This window comes from Nycticebus coucang, chromosome 8 (genome assembly GCF_027406575.1).
Source record: "Nycticebus coucang isolate mNycCou1 chromosome 8, mNycCou1.pri, whole genome shotgun sequence".
In the NCBI taxonomy this organism is placed as follows: domain Eukaryota; kingdom Metazoa; phylum Chordata; class Mammalia; order Primates; family Lorisidae; genus Nycticebus; species Nycticebus coucang.
In genome coordinates this window covers 32,622,354-32,634,999 of record NC_069787.1, presented here as the reverse complement: position 1 = coordinate 32,634,999, position 12,646 = coordinate 32,622,354, and the positions used below count along the sequence as shown (strand labels likewise).

Sequence of the window (12,646 nt, the reverse complement as noted above, 5' to 3'; positions counted from 1 at the left end):
TGTCTCTACAAAAAAAAAAAGAAAATAATTTTAATTTTTATAAGATACTTCCTTTTTAGGATGTTTGACCAATTTTAATGTATTTTAGGTTGCCTGCCTGATTAGAGTTCCATCTGAAGTGGTTAAGCAGAGAGCACAGGTATCTGCTTCTTCAAGAACATTTCAGATTTTCTCTAACATCTTATATGAAGAGGTGAGACATGTTTTTAAGCACTCTCTCTCTTTTTTCTTTATTGAGAAAGATTTCTATAGTAGCTAATATTAGCACTCTGGCCTTAGTGCTCATCCCTGGAGCCTCACAGAGAACCTTAGAGCTAACTTTAATGTCTAATTATAGTAACTCTTTTGCTGGGATCATCTTTGCCTTTCTTTGATTTGTTTTTGAATGTTTATTTTCATTTTTATTTCTTATTCAAACTTCTAAACAAACCTTTAGTGGCATTACTGCGTATGTGTCCTGCATTGTAATCTTGCTGCTGCTCTTCTGGAGTCAGACGTGAAACATGGTACATCTGTGAGGTGAATGAAGACACTGAACGGGCACACTGTCGGGGTGTATGGCACACCTTTGGGTGCAGACATAACTACAAGAGGGACTCGATCTTACAAATATTATGACTTGGTTGTTTGTACCCTTAGTTAATCAGAAATAAAATAAAGATATTCTCTTAAAGCATCACTACAGAATTTGAGGACCCATGGAAGAGAAATATAATGGACTAGTAATAGTGATCAAACTCGTAGTGTTTTCATCAAAGTGTCATTCCTCTGTCACTGATTATTGTTGAACTGTGGCTCAGAAGTTATTCTTCGTGGCCATGTGACTTGGGAGCATTTAACTCTTTTCATTTATAGGTTTTGTAGAAGCCTTTTGTTAAAAAATGCAAATCAGTTACATGGAAATTTCAATAAGTCTTAGTTTTAGGAAAGTTATTCTTAATGGTCTGTTGCCTAGGTGAGCAGACATCATGTTGTATAGATATGATCAGTCTTATCAGAGACCCCATATAACCATGTGGATGGTGAAATAAATAAATCAAAGTTTGTCTTGCGGGCAGCGCCTGTGGCTCAGTGAGTAGGGTGCCAGCGCCATGTACTGAGGGTGGCGGGTTCAAACCTGGCCCTGGCCAAACTGCAACAAAAAAAAAAGTAGGTGGCGGGCGCCTGTAGTCCCAGCTGCCCAGGAGGCTGAGGCAAGAGAATCGCCTAAGCCCAAGAGCTGGAGGTTGCTGTGAGCTGTGACGATACGGCACTCTACCAAGGGTGATAAAGCGAGACTGTGTCTCAAAAAAAAAAAGTTTGTCTCAGAATATTTACCACTACTTTATTGAGAGATTATTAATGAATTTCTATTTGAAGTTATGAAATATTGTTTTTATTTGAAGGGATAATTGGCATTTGTATACATTTGCTTTTGGAAATATATTTAAAGCATCTCAAATATTCTTTTCTTTCTTCTCTCTTTTTTTTGCAGTTTTTGGCTGGGGCTGGGTTTGAACCCGCCACCTCTGGCATATGGGGCCAGTGCCCTACTCCTTTGAGTCACAGGTGCTGCCCTCAAATATTCTTTTCAAAAAAAGAAATATAAGAGAAATTAGATGCAAATAACACTATTTAGTAGAATAATAGCAACAATTAAAACTAAATATGTAGTCAGTTTTATTATTAGAGATGTTCCCATGTTGAAGGGAACTACCTGAGCTTTTAATGTACATTAACCTCTTACAGAACTGTGGTACTTGTAAATGTTCTAGAACTTAAACTATAGAGTAAATAGTAAATCTACTGTACTCAGTATGTTATTTAGTAATCTTTTCTGTGGTTGTCTCTTTTTGACCTCTTGGCTTTGTTTGTTTCAGGGCATCCAAGGGTTGTATCGAGGCTATAAAGGCACAGTTTTAAGAGAGGTAAATCACTTAATTTCCAGTATTGATGTACCAAAGGATAACGTGTTTTTGCTCAGTAAATTTATACTTCTTAACAATCAGAAACATGTTTGGAGGATCTTGGATTAAAAAATCAAACAGGGAAATTATGATCACTCTTTTAAGAACTGAGATTGAGTAGTGTTTATATCTAAGAGAATGGGTTTGCTGGAAGAGCAGTCCCAGTGGTCAGAGTGGCCCATCATCGCTTCCTTATTATTAGGGGGGGCCGAATGTCTCTTACAGCTGAAAGATTGAGAAATAACTGCTAAAGGTAAGATATCGAGTTAATTACCATAATATAGAGATGAATGAAAATTGATAAAGAAAGGATACCCTGGGTTGGGAAGGTCAGTCTGGGCTGGAGTCCTGGCTCTGCAGGGGGCTTACAGTGTGGTGTGCCCCAGGGCAAGGTGTGCTCCAAGGCGAGACCCTTCTCTCTGTGCCTTCTAACTTTGAATTTCTGTGATTCAGCATGTGGGGAATATTTCTTCAACTTTTTTGCTTGAAAAAGCAAAACTTTTACCATCAATAAATGCTTTTAGTAAATTACTGCAGAAAGCATGTTTTAATCTTTGCCTCCCACAGGAGAAACTACCTTGAAATTGGAATGTTGGTTTTTAGATTGGTGAGATAGAAGAGAACTCTTTCATTTGGGACGTTGTTTTGTATCAAAGAAAACACAAGCAAGGACCCGCGTGCATCTGCGTTGCAGCCGTGTGTTCCATTCGGAGGTCCTGGGATACTAAAACGAAGTATTTAAATAAATGCCTTCACTGGCAGAATATCCAAATTCTTTGAAATCCCTCTTTTTGGTATTTTGTTTTATTTTTAACTGTGGATTACAATCTTCTTTATGACACACCCACACTCTAAGTATGATTTAAAGTTTTGGTTTCCATGAAGTACCAATCTTTTGTGTAACCTAGTTGATGAAGCTCTTTGAACAACTTCTTTTGAAGGCAAACTAATGTTTCAAAATTAGTTGCTTGTGTGAAGATGATGTCTGCCTTTCAAAAATATCACCTGTGCTATTTCTTCACTCTCTACTAATTTCCTGTCCCTCTAACCACGTGTTACTCAGATTTTACCTGGGTGTAGGAAAAAGAGAGACAATAAACCTTTTTTTATTTTTCTGAGAGATGCTGAATAAATGAATATTATTTACACACTAGAGAATACTGGTTTTGCATGCAAACAGATAAAACACATGGTTACAACTGCATTCTGTTTTTTAAAAAATCTGTTTTGACAGATGTCATCCCAGTAATTAATTTCTAGGCTGCAATCCTCGCAAATATTGTGACCTTACTGAGATGACTTTGTTTGCTCAAAATGGCAGTGCTTTGTTGGAAATTTAATTGGGGCCTTCTGCATTATGGGTGCTCATAAAAGATCCTTCAGAACTGATTTTAGTTGAAGTATTGCTTTTGTACAGATTCTCTGATAGAATGGGAAAAGAATTACTGCTGAATGAAACATAGCTTCTTTTCAATATGAGAAAAATAAGAAGTGATACATCTGCTTTAAGCAAAATTTTTTGCATTATAGTTTTGATTCTTACATTATTCTAGCACCAATATAAAATCTTTTTGCCAAGAGCTTGTTTGATTGTTTCAATAAGAAAATACATTGAAGCCTTTGTGAGAATCACTGGTAAACTTATACGTTTATTCTGTGTGCTGATTTTTCTTGAAGTAGTTTTTTATCCCTGGTAGCAACCCATCAGAATGAGAATGAAGTTTGAATCCATGCATTATAAGATAGATTATGTGTATTCTTTAGGTTTTGTGAATGCTGTCGTACTTTCTTACTGCATTTGATATTTGTGGAGATTGCATGCTTATTCCTTATGTTCTCTTAAATTATTTTAGTTGCTGTGAATTTTGGATTGAGTCTAGGCAAGGTCAACAAATTATACTATTTACCTCACCCTTTCCGTATTCATTTTTCCCATGACCTTGGCCAAATGAGATGTGGTTGAGCATTGTGATACATCAGTGTTACTACAATGAGATGTCATGGGAAGCAAAATCGTTGCTGCTTTCATAGCTAGGATGGTTGGCCATGACCCATTGGCCTGAAAATTATATAGAGAGCAGCTTCATTCTCTTAGATATGAATTAGAAGGATGTTTGTAGAGAAAGAAAATAGAGAAAGGCAAGTTGTTTCAAAAGTGATAGGAATAAGTTAATCTCAGTAATGTCTTTTATACACTAATTTTACTCAACAGTCATTTTTATTTTATTTTTTTGAGCTAGAGTCTCAACATGTCATCCTCAGTAGAGTGCTGTGGTGTCACAGCTCACAGCAACCTCAAACTCTTGGGCTCAAGCGATTTTCTTGCCTCAGCCTCCTGAGTAGCTGGGACTACAGACGCCCACCACAATGCCAGGCTATTTTTTGTTGCAGTTGTCATTGTTCGTTAGCTGGCCTGGGCCGGGTTCGAACCTGCCAACTTCAGTGTATGTGGCTGGTGCCATAACCACTGTGCTACAGGCCTTGAGCCTCAACAGTCTTTTTTTTTTTTTTTTTTGAGACAGAGCCTCAAGCTATTGACCTGGGTAGAGTGCTGTGACATCACAGCTCACAGCAACCTCCAACTCCTGGCCTCGAGCAATTCTCCTGCCTCCGCCTCCCAAGCAGCTGGGACTACAGGCACCTGTCACAATGCCCGGCTATTTTTTGGTTGCAGCCGTCATTGTTCTTTGGCAGGCCCGGGCTGGATTCGAACCCGCCAGCTCAGGTGTATGTGGCTGGTGCCTTAGCTGCTTGAGCCACAGGCGCCGAGCTTCAGCAGTCATTTTTAAAGTGCCTGTGGTGTGTTGGGCACTGTGCAGAACATAGGGAAACACATTGGGAAGTAGACAGTGTACGGTACAGGATAGGATGAGGAGCTACGTGGTGATGTTTATATACAGCAGGGTTCAGCTGGGGTTATGGAAGAAGCAGTGCTCCAGGGGTACCCAGTTGGCAGTTGTTATACTAATAAGTGTGAGTCTTGACTTAATTCTTGAAGGAGTGGCAGTTAGAAATACAGTGAAGGAGATAGGTCCTTGAAACAGCATGAGCAAAGATACAAGGGTGTGAAAGGTCACGCGTGTATCTTCTTATCTAGGCAGAACTGGGACTTTCATGTCCATCAAAGCATGCGTCCCTCGAGCTCAAGCCGACCCAGTATGCTTCAAGACAGCACACAGTGGGGTGTTTGTCAGGAGGACAGGTTGACCCTCTCACTCCAGCTGGGTGTGTACCAGGGGCTGGAGTAGAGACCATGGGAAAAGCCCTTGACAAAGCCTGACATGTGTCTCTTGAGTTGGGAGGATAGATCTGTCTCACTCTCAGGCAAGCAGCTGACTGGAGCTGTCCTCCTGGTAGGATGTTGCCTGAACTGAATGAGAAACTCCTGGCTTCAGAGTAGCCACTAAAGAGAATTGAGATAGGTGAAAGTTATTACTCCTCACCCTCACCCTACAAGCCATCAAACAGCCAAATAAATCATTTGGCCTGTTCAATAAATTCACCAAAGCCCCCAATCTTTAGGTGCAGAAATCACTGCTGTGAACAGTTTACTTGAAAGTGAACCAGCTTTTCATACGTGGTTGCCTTTATCGTCCATTTTAGGCAGTGAGGACCCCCCAAATTCAGTGCCTGACCCAGGAACGTTTAGGGATCCAGCTTCAAAGATGGTCCTTCCAAGTCTCCTTTCCGTCTGAGGCTGCCCACTCTGTGGGTGTGGATGTTTTAGAAATCTCTTGTGTGTTTCCAGAGACGCTCTGTCCTAGGTGTCTTGTGCCTTGTTGCTTTTAACCTGATATATTTTGAAGATCATTATGTCACTTCAGAAAGAGCATCCTCATTTTTTATGATTGTCTAGCACTTCATTGTGTAAATGAGCTATTGTTTATTTAACAGTTCCCCATTGGTGGACATTATAAATGTGCTGCCATGATGGTCAAGAGTGTTTGTAGGTTATATGCCAAGAGGTAGCTTTACTTGGTTAAAGATTTGTAATTTTGATAGATAATAACGCTGGATTACTCTTCATGGAAGTTCTCATTGGCAGTTGCCAAGAATGCTGGGGCTGTGTTTCCTCCTGCCTCACTAATGGTACTAGCTGTCTAAAAGATGAAAAATGATATTATTGTAGTTTTATTTACAAGTAAGCCTGGGCATATTATATATCTGAGAACTGTTTCCTTTCCTTTACTGTGAAATGATTATTCGAATGGTCGTAAAATTCTTGTGAGAATTAGAGGAGACGATCCCTGGGAAGTCTTTGACAGTGTCTTTCAATAGTATGTGCTAAAGAGATGTGAATTGATTCTTAGTGCTGATAACTGAACCTGTGACAGTAAAGGGCACCTAAGTGCAAAAATGCAGCTCTTGCCCTGACCAGCTGTCTGCCTTTGGCCATTACTTAACCTTTCTGAGCCAAAGTTTGCCCATTTGTATTAGGAACTTTGCACAGACTGTTCTCATTCATGTCTCAATGAACAGTGGTTCTGTGAGGCAGGTACTACAGCAGCACAGCCTGCTAGGAGCTAGGAGCAAGAAACTAACGCTGCCTCTGGGTTGTCAGGCTCTTGAACAGGGTGCAACCTTGAGCTGGCTGTAGTTTGACGGTCAATGTCATTTTGAGAGGATGGGTAACAATTGCAGGTTTGAATGTGAGGCCAGATGATTGCTACTGCTTGTAAAGCTTCTCAGCTGCAATTTGAAAATGTTTTGTCCAGGGTGGCGCCTGTAGCTCAAAGGACTAGGGCACTGGCCCCATATGCCGGAGGTGGCGGGTTCAAACCCAGCCCTGGCCAAAAAAAAAAAAAAAAAAAGAAAATGTTTTGTCCAGAAGTCTTGTAGAGAGGGATTTCTATAATTGTTACAAATTGGCAACCTGCAGCTGATATTCACTGGCTACAGAAGATTGGTAGAATAATGCAAAGTTACCCTAATTGATGATTGAGCTGATCAGAATTACTAATGTTAAGTGGGCTGGGAAAATTTTAGGATTAGTCTTTTTGTGGTCAAATTGATAATTTACTAGAATTTCTTTTTCTTTTTTTTTAGTTTTTAAGTAAATTTATTTCAGGTTAATGTGGGGGTATAAGCAACCAGGTCAAATATAATTTATTTTTCAAATAAGATTACCTGTTTACAGGTAGACTTTCTTACTGAGATTTCAAAACTTTTTTTTTACGTGTGTAAATATAGGGTGGCCATAAAGTTCATGTGCAATTTAAATAGTTAACAACTATTTTTATAGGAGAATCTTTTCAAATTCTTTTAAAAATTTTTTTTATTCTTTCAGATTAATTTGAGGGTACAAAGAATTAGGTTACAATGTTTGCGTGTTTTAGGTAGAGAGATTTCAACACTGAAAGTTTTCCATTGAAAAATGTTGGGAAGCAACTATAGCTAGAACTCCTGTCTTTAAGTCTGTATAGTACTTTCTGCTTTCGTGATAAGTAAAAGAGAGAAAAAAGTCTTATCCGATGAAAGGGTTTTTTTTTTTTTTTAGAGACAGAGTCTCACTTTGTTGCCCTCAGTAGAGTACTGTGGCATCACAGCTCACAGCAACCTCCAGCTCGTGGGCTTAGGTGATTCTCTTTCCTCAGCCTCCCGAGTAGCTGATGAAAGTTCTAAAAAAAAAATTTGCAGTGGGGCGGTGCCTGTGGCTCAAGGAGTAGGGCCCAGGCCCTATACACCGGAGGTGGTGGGTTCAAACCTGGCCCCTGCCAAAAACTGCAAAAAACCCCCCCAAAATTTGTAGAATCAGTGTGGTGTATCTGCCTCTCTGTGTGTTTGCAGAATTCATTTACCTCTTTATTCCTTTTTTGGTTTGTCCTAACCATTCATTGTGTCTTACCTTCCCTGATAGCGTGTAAGCCCCTCTTGAAAACAGCTATCGGATTTTTACCTCTGTGTAGCTTGCTATATATAGCCTTTGGCATAATGCTTCCCACACAGTGGGCTCTGAGTAAAAGTTTGGTGATTTTCTTCATTCCTTTATATTTTGTTCATTTTTGTTGTGATATTTTCCAACACCATGGTCATTTCAGAATGGTGAGGGAGCTGTACGGGAACTTGGGATTATGCAGGGTTGTGAGTCAGCCTTTTGATATACTATAGTAACTGTGATCATCGCATGAAATAGGTGATGAATACCAGCAAGTGTGTACTTCTCTAAGGTTTCAGTCTTCTTAGGCCTTGAAACAGTAGTTTTTATAAGTCTGGTTTTACTGGGAAAGTAGTAAGTGTGTTTAATTATTCATTTATTTCCCGTATCTTAGAAATTCTGCTGAAAATGGAGGAAATGATAAGAAATCTTTCCAAACTTTTAATGCGAAATTGTTTTCCAGTTAAAAATCCAATGCAAACATATCGAACCCTATTTTAATCCTACATAATTCATTTTATTAACTATGACCAAATAGAACATCTGTTGAAATTCCACAATGTTAGCTTCATGGGAAAAGAAAAAACATCCCTGTTTGCTCTTGTAATCTGTCCAGTGTTTTCTTGTTCAGGCTTTCAGTAACTGTGTAATGAGACCTTCTTATTAATAGGAATATTAAACAAAGGAAAATGAAATTTCCTCTTTAATCATAGAGGTTTGTAAAATGAGTCGCTTAATTGCATATGCATTATTATAATGTTACTGTAGAGAAGTTCTGTGAAAAATGAGTGATAGTCTATTCAGTTCATTCTTTAATTCAAGAACCTAGAATTATTACTCCTCAAATACGAATTTTAGTCTACAGTTTTTCATCATCTCTTAAATAAACATTTTTAGGAAGAATACTTCAATAAAATTATCTTAACGAAGTATCTATTTCTAAAGTAGAAAAATTACTTTAGCTCTTTAGTGCTTGTTTTCTCATATTTTGTTTACATGAAACCAGCTGCTATTTGCTTTTTCCATTCCTGGGACAAATTTTGTTTGCGCTGTAGTTTTGAAGCTGCTGCGTATTTCCATTGTTGCACGTCTGCCATGTTGTTTTGAGGGGGCCTCTCGTGCCCATGCACGTGGTTTACTGGCGTCTAAATGCAATAACATGACTCTCCAGTGTGAACATGGAGGAAAGCTGCTGGGTGAAGGTGGAAGTGATCTCTTAATTCTTTATTTTAAGTGTTCTAGCCATAAACCACAGTGTTGAAGGAGCTCTGTCTGTGGTGTTCCTTTGTGCTTTTTAATCCCATGTGAAACATCCTTGTCCTTGGTCTTTGTGTGTCAGTTTTACATTTAGGCTGCAAATAACAGAAATCTGACTACATTGGTTTCACCAAATAAAGGCTTTCTTTTCTTTTTTCCCCTTTTCTTAGAAGAAATCTGAAATGGGCATTTTAAGGCTGGCGTACAGGTTATGTGAGGGTAAGGAGGATTCAGTCTCTTTGATTCTGCATGGCTAACCTTGATGCCCTGGCTCATTGCCTCCTGGTCACAAAATAGCCGCTGCACTTCAGGTATCCTGCATCCATTCCAGGCATGAAGAAGGGGAAGGGCAGAGGCAGTACTCGAATTATCTGTCCTTTTGTTTATCTGAGAAACAAAAGCTTTCCTGGGCCAGATAATGTCTTAGGGTCTTCCCAAGTTGCATGGGGACTGGGAAATGGTGTATGTAGCTTTTCAAAGTCGTATAATGAGTGAAGACATGCAAGGCAGGGTTGGACGGTTGTTACTGAGTTACCCACGGTCTCTGCCATGTTCCTCCCTTCACTCCCTTCCATCGCTTGAGAAAGGAAACTGTTTCACGAAGCCCTAGCTCATACTTGGTTGGATCTCTTGTTAATACTTGAACCAGTGTTTCATGCCATTTAATTCTACTCTGTGGACAGTAATGTCTGTTCATACTGTTTTTCTGCTACCTTTGATCTTCTGAGCACCAGTGTGGAAGTTGTTTTTATTTTTTTACTTTTAAAAAATTTTTTTATTTTTATTTATTATGAAATCATAGCTGTGAACATTAATGCGATCATGGGGCACCATACACTGGTTTTATATACCATTTGACATATTTTCATCACACTGGTGAACATAGCCTTCCTGGCTTTTTCTTAGTTACTGTGTTAAGACATTATATTCTACATTTACTAAGTTTCACATGTACCCTTGTAAGATGCACTGCAGGTGTGATCCCACCAATCACCCTCACTCCACTCATCCTCCCCCCTCCCTCCCCTCCCTCTTCCTTTTCCCCATATTCTTAGGTTATAACTGGGTTATAGCTTTCACATGAAAGCTGAGGGCTGAGTACATTGGATACTTTTTCTTCCATTCTTGAGATACTTTACTAAGAAGAATATGTTCCAGCTCCATCCATGTAAACATGAAAGAGGTAAAGTCTCCATCTTTCTTTAAGGCTGCATAATATTCCATGGTGTACATATACCACAATTTATTAATCCATTCGTGGATCGATGGGCAATTGGGCTTTTTCCATGACTTAGCAATTATGAATTGGGCTGCAATAAACATTCTGGTACAAATATCTTTGTTATAATGTAATTTTTGGTCTCCTGGGTATACACCTACCAGAGGAATTATAGGATTCAATGACAGGTCTATTTTTAGATCTCTAAGTGTTCTCCAAACATCTTTTCAAAAGGAATGTATTAATTTGCATTCCCACCAGCAGTGTATAGAAGTGTTCCCTTTTCTCCACATGCATGCCAACATCTCTGGTCTTGGGATTTTGTGATATGGGCTAATCTTACTGGAGTTAGATGATATCTCAAAGTAGTTTTGATTTGCATTTCTCTGATGATTAAAGATGATGAGCATTTTTTTATATGTCTGAAGGCCATGTGCCTGTCTTCTTCAGAAAAGTTTCTTTTCAAGTCCCTTGCCCAGCCTGAGATGGGATCACTTGTTCTTTTCTTGCTAATACGTTTGAATTCTCTGTGGTTTCTGGTTATTAATCCTTTGTCGGAGACATAACCTGCAAATATCTTCTATTCTGAGGGCTTTCTGCTTGCTTTACTGACTGTGTTCTTGGCTGTGTAGAAGCTTTTTAGTTTGATCAGGTGCTAGTAGTGTATTTTTGAAGCTGCTTCAATTGCCCGGGAGGTCCTCCTCATAAAATATTCACCCAGACTGATTTCTTCAAGAGTTTTCCCTGCACTTTCTTCTGGTATTTTTATAGTTTCATGTCTTAAGCTTAAATCTTTAATCCAATGAGAGTCTATCTTAGTTAATGGTGAAAGGTGTGGGTCCAGTTTCAGTCTTCTACAGGTCGCAAGCCAGTTCACCCAGCACCATTCGTTAAATAGGGAATCTTTTCCCCAGTGTTTTTAATTGGCTTGTCAAAGATCAAATAATGATAAGTAGTTGGGTTCATCTCTTGGTTCTCTGTTCTGTTCCAGACATCTACCTCTGTTTTTGTGCCAGTACCATCCTGTTTTGATCACTATTGATTTATAGTATAGTCTGAGGTCTGGTGGTGTGATTCTTCCTGCTTTGCTTTTATTTCTGAGTAATGTCTTGGCTATTTGAGGTTTTTTCTGATTCCTTATAAAACGAAGTATTTTTTCAAGATCTTTAAAGTATGACAGTGGAGCTTTAATAGGGATTTCATTAAAATTGTATATTGCTTTGGGTAGTATGGACATTTTAACAATTTTGATTCTTTCTAGCCATGAGCATGGTATGTTTTCCCATTTGTTAACATCTTCAGTTCTTTCTTTTCTTAAAGTTTCATAGTTCTCTTTATAGAGATCTTTCACGTCCTTTGTTAGATAAACTGCCAAATATTTCATTTTCTTTGGCACTACTGTGAATGGAATAGAGTCCTTAACTGGTTTTTCAGCTTGACTTTTGTTGGTATATATAAAAGCTACCAATTTACGAATGTTGATTTTGCAACCTGAGATGCTGCTGTATTCCTTGATCACTTCTAAGAGTTTTGTAGTAGAATCCCTGGTGTTTTCCAGATATACAATCATATCGTCTGTGAAGAGTGAAAGTTTGATCTCTTCTGACCCTTTATGGATACCCTTGATTGCCTTTTCTTCCCTAATTGTGATGGCTAAAACTTCCATTACAATGTTAAAGAGCAATGGAGACAATGGGCAACCTTGCCTGGTTCCTGATCTGAGTGGAAATGATTTTAATTTAACTCCATTCAATACGATATTGGGTGTGGGTTTGCTGTAGATGGCCTCTATCAGTTTAAGGTCCCCTCTATACCAGTTTTCTTAAGTGTTCTGATCATGAAGGGATGCGGATATTATCAAAAGCTTTTTCTGTATCAATTGAGAGAGTCATATGGTCTTTGTTTTTTAATTTGTTTATGTGCTGAATTATACTTACAGATTTATGTATATTGAACCAGCCTTGAGACCCTGGGATAAAACCGTCTTGGTCATGATGTATAATTTGTCTGATGTGTTGCTGGATTCTGTTTGTTAGGATCTTGTTGAATATTTTTGCATCTATGTTCATTAGTGATATTGGTCTATACTTTTCTTTTCTTGGTTTGGGGATCAGGGTGATGTTTGCTTCATAGAACGTGTTGGGTAGTATTCCTTCTTTTTTCTATATTTTGGAACAGGTTGAGTAATATAGGTACTAGTTCCTCTTTAAAGGTTTGGTAGAATTCTGACATGAAGCCATCTGGTCCCGGGGTTTTCTTTTTAGGGAGACTTTGTATGGTTGATGCTATTTCAGAACTTGATATTGGCCTGTTCAACATTTCCACTTGATTCTGATTAAGTCTTGGAAG

The 12,646-nt window shown here is 38.7% G+C and overlaps 1 protein-coding gene across 5 annotated transcripts in view; it reads left to right on the top strand.

Annotated features, from left to right (window-relative positions):
* The window catches only part of SLC25A26 (solute carrier family 25 member 26), a 162,535-nt gene that overhangs the window by 34,148 nt on the left and 115,741 nt on the right, over positions 1-12,646 (top strand). For all 5 annotated transcript variants that reach the window (XM_053598519.1, XM_053598515.1, XM_053598517.1 and 2 more), the window contains 2 exons: positions 89-193; positions 1,860-1,907. In XM_053598519.1, coding sequence (XP_053454494.1) covers positions 89-193; positions 1,860-1,907 — 153 coding nt within the window. The remainder of the gene's footprint in view (positions 1-88; positions 194-1,859; positions 1,908-12,646) is intronic.